Source organism: Nothoprocta perdicaria, unplaced genomic scaffold (assembly GCF_003342845.1).
Source record: "Nothoprocta perdicaria isolate Ctin4 unplaced genomic scaffold, notPer1 scaffold_176, whole genome shotgun sequence".
Classification (NCBI taxonomy): Eukaryota; Metazoa; Chordata; class Aves; order Tinamiformes; family Tinamidae; genus Nothoprocta; species Nothoprocta perdicaria.
The window spans coordinates 309,589-322,698 of NW_020454938.1; the positions used below are offsets into that span (position 1 = coordinate 309,589).

General features: G+C 47.8%; 1 protein-coding gene across 1 annotated transcript; it reads right to left on the minus strand.

Moving 5' to 3' along the window:
- Window positions 1-1,964: 1,964 nt before the first annotated feature.
- Window positions 1,965-13,024, minus strand: WDR93 (WD repeat domain 93). The gene is made up of 15 exons (XM_026036302.1): window positions 12,690-13,024; window positions 11,749-11,944; window positions 11,051-11,115; window positions 10,171-10,249; window positions 9,681-9,808; window positions 7,984-8,071; window positions 7,141-7,318; window positions 6,866-6,936; window positions 6,357-6,443; window positions 5,626-5,757; window positions 4,736-4,964; window positions 4,192-4,252; window positions 3,672-3,828; window positions 3,073-3,250; window positions 1,965-2,321 (listed from the first exon to the last, which is right to left on the minus strand). Exons 1-15 carry the CDS (start codon window positions 12,951-12,953, stop codon window positions 2,165-2,167), a joined length of 2,070 nt encoding a protein of 689 aa, XP_025892087.1. The 5' UTR covers window positions 12,954-13,024; the 3' UTR covers window positions 1,965-2,164.
- Between the last annotated feature and the right edge of the window lie 86 nt (window positions 13,025-13,110).

Here is a 13,110-nt window from a genome sequence, read left to right on the forward strand (position 1 = left end):
TCAAAGAGCAAGAGACAAACGGTCTCGAGTGAAAACTAAGGCCCTTCATCAGCCTCCTGCAGCTGCTTGTTGTTTTCCTTTCCCCCTCGAGCCTGCCAGCTTCTGGATATCCCGGCCAAGTATGTGATTAGCATTTTACAGCAAATTCAGACTGCAAACAAACAAGAGCATCTTGAGACAAATACACAAACTGGTGGATCACACGGTACATCTAGCTGCTCTAGCAGTTAGAGCATCTCTGTCTTTGGAGATATTCAAAAGCTGTCTAGACATGGTCCTGAGCAACTCATTCTTAGTAACATTGCTTGAATGAGAGGCAGTTGGACTAGATGATCTCCAAAGGTCCCTTCCAGCCTCAACCATGCCGAGATTCTGTGAGCAGATCCTATCCTGCCCCTTCTTCAGTTGCTAGCCAAGCACTACTCCTTTCCTGGATAGAAAGCAGATGGGCTAAAATTAAAGCACATAAATCTCCCAGACCTTTACGTTTAGACAAACAACAGGGATTATACCAATTGCTGTTCAAGGGGCTGTATATTTGTTATGCTGTCTCTAAGCAGCATGGGAAGCAATGTAGGAAGAGGAATTCCTCCCTAGAGTAAATCCCCTGTGTCCAGTTATGGCAGAAGATCCATTTTTTCTTAAATCACCACAGTTAGTGCTAAACTAGGTGGCCCAGTTTAAATAGGCATTAAAGGTGCTTTGAGCTACCAGCCTGACTTTGCACTGAAGCAGATGGTGAGTGTTAACCATCAAAGTACAGAACAATTAGATGAGTTATGGAGTTGTAATATGCAGCAGATGGAAAGTGGTAGCACAAAGGACTTTGCCATGGTCCACAGAGCCTTCCCCAAGTGGGAGGGTTTCTATTCAAACAGCTTGTGCTTCTCCAGAGCAAATCAAAGCATCTTGAAACTATGAAACAAGCATAATGCTTTTCTCGTTTCCTGTCTCTAGAACAGACTAGGTTGCCTTCACCGTCCAGAAGATGAGCTAAGACCTCTCATCAAACCTCAATCTAGAACAAGACAATTTCCTATGAAAAATCCTGAAATGGGCCCCTGACATAGAARAGTCTACAGAGCTCAAATTGTGCCGAGTGCCTGCACTCCACAGTGATGGCTGCCTGCACTCCTGGCAGGGCCCATCAGTGGGAAAACTGAGACAAATGCAGCTCACCCTTGAGCACTGATGGGAGCAGTCAACCCCAGTTCAGTGGCATTGAAATCAGTTCTTGTTTCAGACAAAGGTGCTTGGTCTCGCATCACCCCTGCCTGGTACTTYGTCTGGGCTATCTGCAGATTTTTGGCCTTTGACCAGTATGTTAGTCATGCTTGTGGACTGTCTTCAATGTAACACAGCTCTTCTGGGCACTCAAGCTCCTGCCCAGCTCCTCGGCGACATGAATATTTGACTCTGACACTGGTTCTAGCCGAATCTTAATCAGTAAAACTGACTGCTGTGTCCAGACTATAATCTCTAAGTGTCTTGCCCCAAAGCTTTCAAGTCAAAAGAAACAGCTACACTGAGGAACAGGCTGGATGGATCATAACACACCTTGCAGCATCACTGCTGCTTTATCTTGCTATGCTCTGGATGATGCCAGCCACACTGCTGGTTTAAAAGGACCAGGTCTCTTGCTAATTCTGCTGCCTGTCCGTTTGAGTCAAAGCACAAGATGAGGCACTCTAGTGAAATGCAAAGGCAAAGTCAGAGCRTCCAACTCTGGTAAAATACCAGTCCTGTGAAGTACAGGAGACGTGCACTAGACAAAACACTTTATTGAGGAGGGACATTGTAACACATCATATTGTTCTGATGCTTCAGGTCTTTGGGAAGACTCAAAAATCCATTATAAATCCTTAAACTACATAAGTTTTGGGACCACCACCTTGGTAAAAGGCCTCTCCTACCTCAAAACTRTCCTGTATACTGTGCTTGTCTCTGACGAGGAAGAGCTGATGCCTGCTGGAACTGGCTGAGGGTTAGCTAAGAAAAGCAGGGCACAGATCCTATTGCAAAGCAGCAGGTGTGAGTAGCAGGCAGGGGACTGACTGCCAGATGACAAGTTGCTCCAGGCTGGAAAGCAGCAGGACGTACACAGAGCTGGTGTTCAAATGTCARTCCTGGGCTACTGGTCTGCAGGACTGTTAAAATAAAGAGCCTACCCCTGAGATGCAAGACTGGCTACGGCTTCTACTGTCCCCTCACTTTTTCTTTCTTTTTCTCTCTCTCTCTTTCTGTCCATGGCAGCTGCACGTGCTTGAAGTCGGCTCCAATACTCAGGCATCTGCTCCCCAAGTCCCTGCAGGCTCTGCTGCCTAATAAGGAGAAGAAAAAGGGGTTAGAACAGTCTCTCCCACCGACTCTGCCTCTACCCTCTGTGGGTAGTATGATGCTTTGGTGATGCCTGAACCTACCTGTACCACTTCAAATCAGAGGATTAAAGTCTAAGGATAAGACTGAACAGAATGTCACTGGCATGATTCTGGCTTCAAGTTCACAAAAGAAAATTTAGGGAAAAGTCACTTAAGAGATGTCACATTGCCATCTAGTGACAGCGTGAACTCAAAGCATCAGCTAGGCACAGATCGCACTGCGAGCTCAGCAGGAAGGTGCCAGGAGCCTTCTTAAATAGAGAAATCACCAGCACAAGTCTACTTAGAAACCAAGCAAATCCATTAATGCAGAGGAGTAACAAGGTGCAAATTGATCCCTGATCCCGCTGTCTATGGGCCCAAAAGAAAGACAAGCATCTAAGATCATACTCCCTGATGGCCTTGCACAATCTGGGTTGCACAAAAGCATATGAAAACTAGCGGGCTCTCCCCTCCTGGAATAATAGATTTGCCCCACACATCCTGACCTGCAGCTGCAAGYTATTCTGGGACAGACAGAAATGGGAGGAGGAAGAGCCAAGTATCATGAGGGGCTGGCAGGAAACCAGCCTTACCCAAACACACATCTGTGTTAGGGCGTAGAAGAGCCTAGGGCTCTACAGTGAGACCTTGTATGGACCTGAGCAACATCTCAGCTTGCAACTATCCAGATGCACCAACAGGAAAATCTTACCAATCACGGAAGAAAATATTACATCTCTCAATCCATGGCAGGTCTTGTAAGGGTTTATCAGGCAAATCCAGTTCCCTTGGAAAAGACTCCTGTAGCAGGTAGGAGTTGAAGTCAAAAATGAAGATGGAGCTGTGACTTGCTGTGCTCTGTGCCASTACACCTGCCTGCTGCTTATCTCCTGAACAGAAGAGACAAGAATAGTGGAGTATTTCATCAGGAGTCATCCAATGAGGAAAAAAATCAAGGATCAATGCAGTGCTCAACCCAATAACCATGTACCCAAAATTGTTTCAGGTTCACCAGTAGTAAAAAGAGAAGTCTCCAAGTTGAGTTCTCAGCCCATGGCTCAAGCCATCCTATCCTAGCTGAGGGTGATGAGCAGTTCCCTGGAGATTACAACAGGGCTGTGAGCAGAAACATACCAATACATCATGGCTAAATCAGGCCTGAACAGTTCCTGTATCCCCTCGATTAACTCACCAGTCACACTGCATGAACTGATGTGTCTCCTTGCTACAACCCTGCCAGAAACACAGCCCAGTCCCCTCTGCTCTCACTAACACCTGACTGAAAGTCCTACTTTGCATCTGACTACCCACCTTGAAGGATGAGCCACTGATCTTCAGGATCCATGGTGAACACTGGTTGCCAGGGGGATGCTACAGCATAGGAAGGTGGGATATTGAAGTAGCAAATAGTACGTGATGTGGCAGTGTCCATCAGGGACACTRTGCCATCCCAGGAGAAGACCAGGGCCTGAAACAGCAAGATAACACTTAGAGAGGGAGACAAGAAGGGTGAACAGCATTTCCTCAGATGAGTAGGGATCAGTATCTAGGATTTGATGTCCCTGACTGTCATGTTGTTTGCTTTGTCTGCTCTGTAACTGTAGGGCCATAGAAGATGAAGAACAGGCTGTGTAGGGAACTTGAATTGCTGCACTTTGGGGTTAGSATTGGGATGGGCAAGTTATAGCTGAACTAATTTTGGCCTTCTGCTCTGGCTAGCTCTTGCAAGAAGGTTTTAGTCCCTTTCCTCCCATTCCAGGAAACTTTTTTTTTTTCTCTCCACAGTTCATCTGTACTTTTGCTCTTAAGGGAGGCTGGCAGTAACACTCACTGTGCTGGGGAAGGCCAGGATAGGAGCCACGGTGCTGATGGCGAGCTTTGGATCCTCAGGCCTGTAAAAGAGATTCAAGTTAATAGCACTGCTTCATGCAGATCTGATATGTCACTAAGACACTGTAATAATGATAATASCAGTGTCTAGCACAACATTCAACCAAGCCACTTCCCTATGGAGACAGGGCCTGCTCCTCCTCAGAAACAGAGATCCCCAAGGCTTGTCCCTGTGCAAAACTGTCTAGAAGAGAGAAGAGAAAAAAGATGTCCTGGGTAGCTAGCAGGTACCTGGCAGAAATTCAGGCCAGTGGTATGAGCCTGTGTCTTAATAAAAAAGGAATTCTCMGGAACACCCTTATTTGGCACCACCACTAGATTTCAGAACTAGGACCAGTCACATTTGTTGCTGCAGGGCAGAGATRTCTGGGCTAAGAGAACAGGAGAGCTCTCCATCCCATGGAGATCTGGAGTTCCTTGCTGAGGCTGGCCACTGTATCACATTGTGTCTTTGGCGGGAGTGAAGGATGGAGGGTCAACCTCACCTGTCTGCCAGGACTGTGATGCTGGACTTTCCAGCCCGAGGAGCTTTCACCAAGTAGAGGGACCCATCCGTACACAGCACGAGAAGCTGCACAACAGGATGGGCAGGATCTGGGCCAGGGTAAGGTGCCTGGTGTCTGGTAAGGTCACCGGCAGTTGCAGCGCTCCGCAGGAAGTGCATACTGCGGATGRCATGCTCGTCTGGAAGGGCAGTCACACTCAATGGGTATCCTGAAGAGGCAGAAAAAAGAATAATAAATCAATAAATAAAACACAGCAAAAGTTTGACAAGACCCAGAAACTCATCCAAGGAAAGCTTTACTAGAGGATGTRGCATCCTTATAGGCTTGACCAGGACCCAGAAAGGTCCCTCATTTTGCCTGCACCTCTGGCTACAGTGCAGTAAGATGCCTCCTCGGGTTCCTTTCAGGAGCCTCTGGGGGACTGATTTAGTCTCTGACCTGCTCAGGAACAACTGCCAGGACAGTGCTGATGGAAAGGGAAGATTCTTCTGACAGGAGAATCTCTGCAAGGGCCAAGTGACACTAGCATTGATGGTAGCCTCAATCTCAAAGATGACCTGAGGCTGCAGCTGGAAAGAAGCAACTGTCCCACACTCTCAGGGGAAAGATGAGAGTCAGTTCTCACTACTGCAGTTCGTAAGTCCTGCAATGCCATGGATGGGAATGGTTCTGCTGGAGCTAAYACAATCATTTTGCCATGATGGCAACAGCTGTTCCAGCCTCTTGTGAACAAATAAGTCTGAAGACTTGGAAGATYTGTTTGTAAACTCATTTGCAATCTCCCTCTCACACTCACTCAAAGCCTCAAACTCCCAGCGAAGGAGCAATCCTCCGTGATCCCAATGGACAGGACCAAAACACAAGCTCACCTAGGTGTTGATCCCAAATAGTTATTGCTGCATCTTCACATGCCAGTGCCAGRTACCTGCAGCAGGAGCTGACAGCTGAGCATGCGATTGGAGCCGCACATGGCCACACAACTTCAGGCTTCGGATCAGCATCTAAACAGCAGGACAGAAAAAGGCTTGACTGGGAAAATAGTGTTCTCTGGGGTCTCCTGCCAGGATGGCTTCATTAGGGATAGTGCCAGCCCAAAAAACTGTGGAATACTCGAATACAAGCCTAGCCCACACGATACAGGGAATGTCTCTTCCCCCATTACTTGAATCACAGAGGTCTGGTTAAGTGACAATTACCAGCCTCTGAATATCCCCCCAGAGTCTCCTGATAAGGAAAGCAAGACTCCAGCTACACAGCTGCACTTATTGACAACCGCCTCCATCCTCTGCACTATATCTACGTGAGGTAATAACGCCCTCTAGTCTGGGCCTGGTACCCTTCCCTCCCACCAGGCTGTGTGCACTGTGTTGCAGTGAATGACCAAATCCAAAAGTTAAGGAAAATTCACAAAAGTCTGCTGTGAAAAAAGGAAGATTCCCCTCCTACACACACAGCTAGGAAAAAGGCAGCTTAACAGTGCTGGGTGCTGTTGGGTGAGACCTTTGTGAGCAGTTGGGAATTTCCCCTGCCACAGGGGTTAATGTGAAAGCCTCTGGTCACAAGTCTGGACAAACAGCCTAATTTTGTTCCTTTTGCTTACCCACTTTCTCCTTGAATGGACGGTTAAGCAAATATAAGCAGAGATTGTGGCTTCCATCCCAGTGCACACTGATGCCAGCTGGTACAGCTGAAAATAGTGAGAGTGTGACAAAAAAAAAGGAGATCAGGGGACAAGCAGCAATCCAGCAACTCCAAAACACCATTAGGAAATAATGGGAGGAGACCTCAGTATTGCAGCTCTCAAGGTTTCTCTGACAGGACGTATCTGAACTTTGCTCACACAGAGCCCAAAGTATGAACAATTCCTCCCTTGTTAGTGACTTCTTCCTTGTCTTTGTGCTTCCTCCTCTCTTTATTATAGGGTTAAGTCTGACTGCACACCAGTGACTGACTTACATCTGAGGGCTGGCATTTTTATCCAGGCTTTCATCCTTGAGGATAGCGTTAACTTAAGTCAAACCAAGCAAGAGCCATTAGGATGGAAATGAAGCCCAGTGTCATGCAGCAATGAATTCCATGGGTTAACATCTTTCTATCCATTTGGATTACCTGGCTGTAGTTTTATTTCAGGTCCCACCTGTAGGATCCGACTCGGCAGGAGAAAATGCAAGGTAGCATGCCTGAAATGGGAAAGGAGAAATAGATGCAAAAGAAAGGCCTTGATAACTAGACAACACAGCAACAGAACCTGGAATGACTCTGGCCCTGCCCTGGAGTCTTGGGATGAAGGAAGGAGACCTAAATCAGAGGCTTGTTCCTACCCTTGGAAAGTGTCCTGCATGCACATCTCATGAACTAAAATGCTGATTGGAGTTCTCACTCACCTGGAGATCTCATCCTTGCTCTCACTCTCAGCCTCCAGGTACTCCTGATAAGTGTTCCGGAAGATTGCTTCCCGCTGCTCCCACTGGGAATCCTTGATCAGGTGATTGTGCCCCAAGCCAAATACGCTGCCATCATCCACTTTCATCAAGGCATCCAAAGGGCTTTTAAAGYTGCTTCCTGGATTGTGAACACAAATGAAAGCAGACACCACAGAGACTCGGGAGATCCCTGAAACACTTCTACAATCCCAACTTCAGGATAGGATTTTTGTGAAAAGGGCCACATTTCACCTTACTGTTACAGTTCTTTCTAATTAAGGTTCATTCAGTGAACCTTCTGTATTACCAGCCCATTTTCCAGCTATTTGAAGGCAAGGATTAGGCCAAATTACATGAGGATCTATCTCATCTTGCCTTTTTGTGGCAAGTTCAATGACAGCATCCTCAGCATAAGGTTACTCCCTCCCCATCCTCCTCTCTAAAACTTCAGCTTGTTCCTATGAATCCAGGAGTCAGAGAGGATTGATACTGCTGCCACACTGCTGGGAAACAGGAAACAAACAGCTTGCTCCTTCTCCGGTGGCGATGAAGCTGAGGCTGTATGAAATACATTTCCAGGCACACTACAGTGTTTTGTGCTAACAGGAGCAGTATACTGTGTGCTAGCTGATAATTATAGATACCTATAATTCCCATTATAGGTAACTATAGAGATAGGCAGGAATGGATCAGGAAGCATGTTACTGAAACTTTCTAARTACCCTGTTTTATAGATGTAAGGGCCCTGATTTCTTTGCCAGCTACAGAAGGATGCAGGGTGAGCATGCACAAACAGACCCTCACCTGTAATAGGTTTTGGTGGCTTGACTTTCAGCAGCAACACTGGGAGACCCAGCTTTGCATCAGTTTTGCTTATAGACAGAAGAGATTCCTGCAAGAGAGAGTGAGCCTGAGACCTGGCTTTCCAGCAGCTGTGTTGTGGCCTATGCTGAAAGTTTTCACCTGTCAGAAGTCCCTGAGAATCTAATATTTCCTGCAGTAGGGTGCTCCCATATACTCAGATGGTGCAATACTGCTGGAAAAGCAGCTGGTGGTTTCAAGGAAAGCAGCAGAAATACTAGCCCTGGGACTAGGGATCTTTGAAAAGCCTGTACTGGGAGAGGCAATGTGTCCCAATAACTTCAGACAACACAAGGCTTGGCTTAACACTGCCTAGAAGATACCGGTTTTAGCCTCATTCCTCTAGCCAATACAGAGGAGCTTGAGGGAGGTCACCACTTAATACTTTGCCAACAACACTACAAAGGAACTCTTCCTTGTGCTCTGCTTCAATCTCCCTGATCTCCTTGAATGTCTCTTGTTGCAACACTGGCTTGGATGGGCAGAGAAAGGCTGTAGCCTTGCAGCCTTTTGGCAGAAGGGGTGCAAGAAAGAGGATGGGACTAAAGGTTGCAGAATGTTGTAGATAGTCAGGAGTGGAGAAATCTACCCGGGACCTGCACTGGTGTCTCCTCCCCACACCCACACATTGAACCCAGAGAGGTGTCATGCTAAGCAGGGCAGTAAGTTTGARAAGGAAGAGGTAGGAGCTGCACACCTCATATGAGCACAGGAGCTCAGCAAAAAGGGAAGGCCTTAGAGTGTGTTTATTTTGGGGCAATTTAAGGGGGCTGTGASTGGCACAGACACAGGGCTGAGTAGCAGCTCCCTCTTAAATCCCCAGGAATGCTGCTGAAAAAAAAAGGACGAACTGTGAGGCAGATGTTACAGAGGGTTAACTGGAGGTATGAGACAGACAGTGTCTGTGTGTTGAGAAATGAGCTGGCAGGGTGAAAGCGATGTAGGAGAAGGTTAAGCACTGACTCAGTATTTAAAATTCCCCACAGCAGCTCAGGACGTTCACTGAGGCCAGTTCCCAGCTTTGCAGAATCCTCTCTACACAGCTCCCCACTTTTCTATCACCGAAGTGGAAGAAGGCAGAGGGTTAGTTCAAACAGGCTGACTGAGGGTAGACAAGAACCCTATCCTGTACCAGTGGATTCAGCTACAAGCCAACAGGCTCTTTTTGGAAATCTAAAATATGAACGCATGTCAGAGAGACTGCCAGGACCAGACTCCTGAGTGCTGATAACAGGCCTGATTCTCAACGCTGCTCTTTCACCCTCCAGAACACACCATAAGAGGGAAGACAGAAGCCCCAGGGAATCCCCCYAGAGATGGCCTCCTCACATGGGGCAACACTGCTGCAAAAGGAGCTGGCAGTTTCAGGGTGGGGCAGCAGGAACGCAAGTCTTGGGACCAAAGGAACTTCCTTGGAAAGCCTGTCTTGGGAGAGGCWACGTTTCCCAATAATGTGAAGCCCTTGTGAAACATGGGACGGGTGGCTGTAGAAACTGCAGAAATACATGCTATTCCCTTGGGCTAACAGACTTGCTCAGCCTGAATCTTGCTGTCGCTGTCTGCAGGAGCAAGAGTTGATGAAAGACCTGTAAGCAAAAGGGTAATAAGAGAAAATAGCAGAGTAGGAAACTGTTTTGTACCGTAGATCCCTGGCTTGACTTTCTGTCTCTGAAAGCCAACCCTGCTGCAGCTCCTGGRCTGTTTTCTCTCTCCTTCAGCCAGGAATCCTTAGGCAATCGGTAGATGTCCAGCCAAGCTTCTGTGCTGCCTGCATTGGGAAACTGTGTTGAGCAACTGGAAATAAGGAGGAAAGGGTTTTCAGGCGAGCAGTTTTTTACATCCTCAAGATGGAAACCTGCTTTCCTTGAGCCTTCTGGAAGCCTTGAGAACTGCACTGCCCAGAGCCAGATTTAGGACCAGTGCTGAACCACACCAGGCCTTTTGGAGAGGATAGGGARCAGCAGCAGCTCTCTGAGCTGGAGGAAAAGACTAGGTGGTTGAGCACTAGAAACCCTAGGTACCCAGAACACACACAGCATATTAAAAGCATTGACTGCAGAATCGATGCTTCTAGACCCCTCCACTAGAACACAACAGTTGCCATCCAGCACACCACGCTCCTGCACTTGCCTTGCAGCAGGACTCCGGCGTAATCACCTCCCTGGGAAAGCACCACCTCCATGCAAGTACTTCGCTTGCTGATATCCTCCTGCCAAGGAACAGAGGGCTGGCATGAGAGCAAGGTTACTGATTCAGAGAACTCCACATCTTTCAACATTTCAACATGGGTGAAGGCAAGGCAGACTGCCAGGAGAACAGGACTACCTATCCCATGTGCAGAGGACTGGCATAGGAGGATGGAGATAAGGAAAGTGCTCTCTGCTTTAAGTTGATCCTGGGTTGGTGGCACCGTCTAGAGGTGACAATGCTACTTGTGCCCTATGCAAGCRTCTCAGAGGTGCTCAGAGGGGCCCTACCTCAGGCTGCCCTCAAAGGTGCATGGAGGCTCCAGCACATGCACTACAGCAAAACGGAGAGAAATCAGTGGGAAGCAATTAGTGCTCAGGCTTGATCCCACAGAAGTGCAAAGAAAAAGCAGACACCACAAGAATTTAACACCAGACAAGGCCTTGGAGATTGGGAAAGAGATTTATGCTTTATGATTTATACTTTACACTTTTTCATTTGCACTTTGTGTTCTTAGGAACACATCAGCTCCGTAAATCACCTCCTTTAGTAAAGGAAGACTCACTCTACTGGGTCACAAATGATGGTACCAGGGATCTCCAGGAGGTGCCTTTGCTGGCATGCAACTCCAGGATGCCTGCCTTCAGTGAGGACTTTGGTAACAACACAGGGACAGATGACATTGTCACACRTCCCGTCCCGTGCTCTCCTGGGGAGCTGCTGCTGTCCACCTCAGAGTATTTCTGAAGAGTAATTAGTACTCATCACAGTTGATTACTTAGCAGTTTTTGCCCAGAGTCTATGGAATTAACTCACTACTTACCACCTCATTTAAGTTTTTAATGAATAGGAAGCTGTCCTTGTGAAAGCAGAAGAGCCAAACAAACCCTGGAGGAGAAATACAGACATAAGTAGTAGTAGAAGGAGAGTGACTAGATGGCAGCCAAGATCTTGGGAGATGGCTGTGACAATACATGTGGGAGAGTGAAGAGGGTTACATAGTTTTGTGGGCTCAAGGAAGAATGTCCCCTTGCTTCCAGCMCTGAACTTCCACTGCCTTCTTTATGTCAACACTCGCAAGCAGTTGGCCATACATGTAGATGGATCCACCAAATTGAAAAGTATTTCCACCAAAAAAAAATGACAGCTTTCAGATGTATTACACTAACCGGATTTGTAGTAGAGAGRTGCAATTACAGATGCTGAAAGAACGAACAGGCGGGAACCTTTGGGTACCAACACTTTCTGCGTGGTCCACGGTACTACCAACATTTACTGCAGCACATTTCAGCTCTGCTCCCACCCCTGCTGCTCCGCAGGGAAGGACACCAAGCCCACACCCTTCACTAATCCCAAGGCCCTAGGGCCACAGTCACCCTGCCACCTATTATCTAACCTCCTTCTTCACAGAGCTTTCTAAGAAACCTGTCAGTCAGGCTCACATCCCTCCTGCTYATTTAGTGCTTTTCTGTAAAGTAGCTGCCCCAGCGCGCAGCTCAAGGAAATCCAAGGCCAACTAACCCAGCTCATCCACAGCAAGCAGGACATGGTGCTCATCCCCTAAGGCCGAGGCACGGATGACACAAATCTCTGTCTTGGCTGTATCCCAAGCACAGATTTGCTTACAGTCAGACACCTGGAAGACAGCCAGACCCATGGACAGTCCAACAAAGATGTATTTTCCAGAGGCTGCAAGGCAGCTGGCTCTTCCTGTCACCTACCAAGAAAAGGAGAAGATGAGTGCACCCCACCAGCTCCCCAGGGGGAAATATGTCAATCACACATCTCAACCTTCACCAGCAATAAGCAATGATTTACTCTACAATGGAAAAAAATTGCATAAACTTTCATTAAAAGAGCAGAGGGGACAGTGGAAGAGGGTGAATGTGCCTCATGTCCCATCACAGAGATGGGTCTGTGTCAGGAATGAGAAAGTTGGCTCCCATCCCTCCCTTTCTGATCCACAGGAGGGGCTGTAAGGCCCACAAGGGGCAAGGTGATGCTGAGTTTCTCCCATTTTTAGGCAAATGCAGGATGCCAGCAGACACGCTCTGCCTCTAGTTACCTCTGCAGACAGAGGGAGAAGGTCCTCATGCACCCCCAAAACCATGTACCCCCCTTTCTGCTGCCAGATATCATTGGATCACACATCTGAGCGTGTCCATTTACATGCTACTGGTTAATTGCCTTCTCCCCAGCAAAGCAGGGTGGAGCCAGGCAGRGAAGCAGAAGGTGAATCTGGTGCTGTTTAACATCTGCCACGCTCTTCTCAGAGAGGTGTGATAGCTGGGTGGGAAGCAGAACCTGTCAAGCAAGCTCAGAAGCTGCTGCCTTTTGAAAGGAATCAGGTGAGACGCTGGTGGATTCTGAGGGAAGTGATGAAGGGAAGGATGTAAAAACCAGCTGAATGGTTATTGTCAAGAAAAGCTGCTAGGGAATTAGTGCTGCAAGGCGCTCTTTACCTGGAATTCGGCTGTGGGAGAGCATTTTGTGGCCTGGACTTTGCCTTTTTGTGCTTCTTGGAGCGCCTCTCTTCTTTCGACGATCTCCATAGCATTCTCAAAAACCAGCATCACCAGTTTGCTGATCATCCTGGCCGGCTGCGGCAACGCGGCAAGCGCTCGATCGGGATCCTGCGGGAAGAAACCTTCCTCCTCCTCCTTTATCCAGTCCCTTTCCGATGGGGGAGGAATCTCCAGGGGATGCTTCCGGATGTACACGGGCATCTTTCTGCCTTCCCTGGGCACACCAGAGATGCAGTGATCCCAGCAGGTGCAGAAGACAGAAGAACCTGGCAATATCTACGCTCATGAGGTAAAGGGAACCAAAAAGAAAGGGTGATTAATGGAGGTTAATGATTTCTGGCAGGGGAGCAGGGGGCCC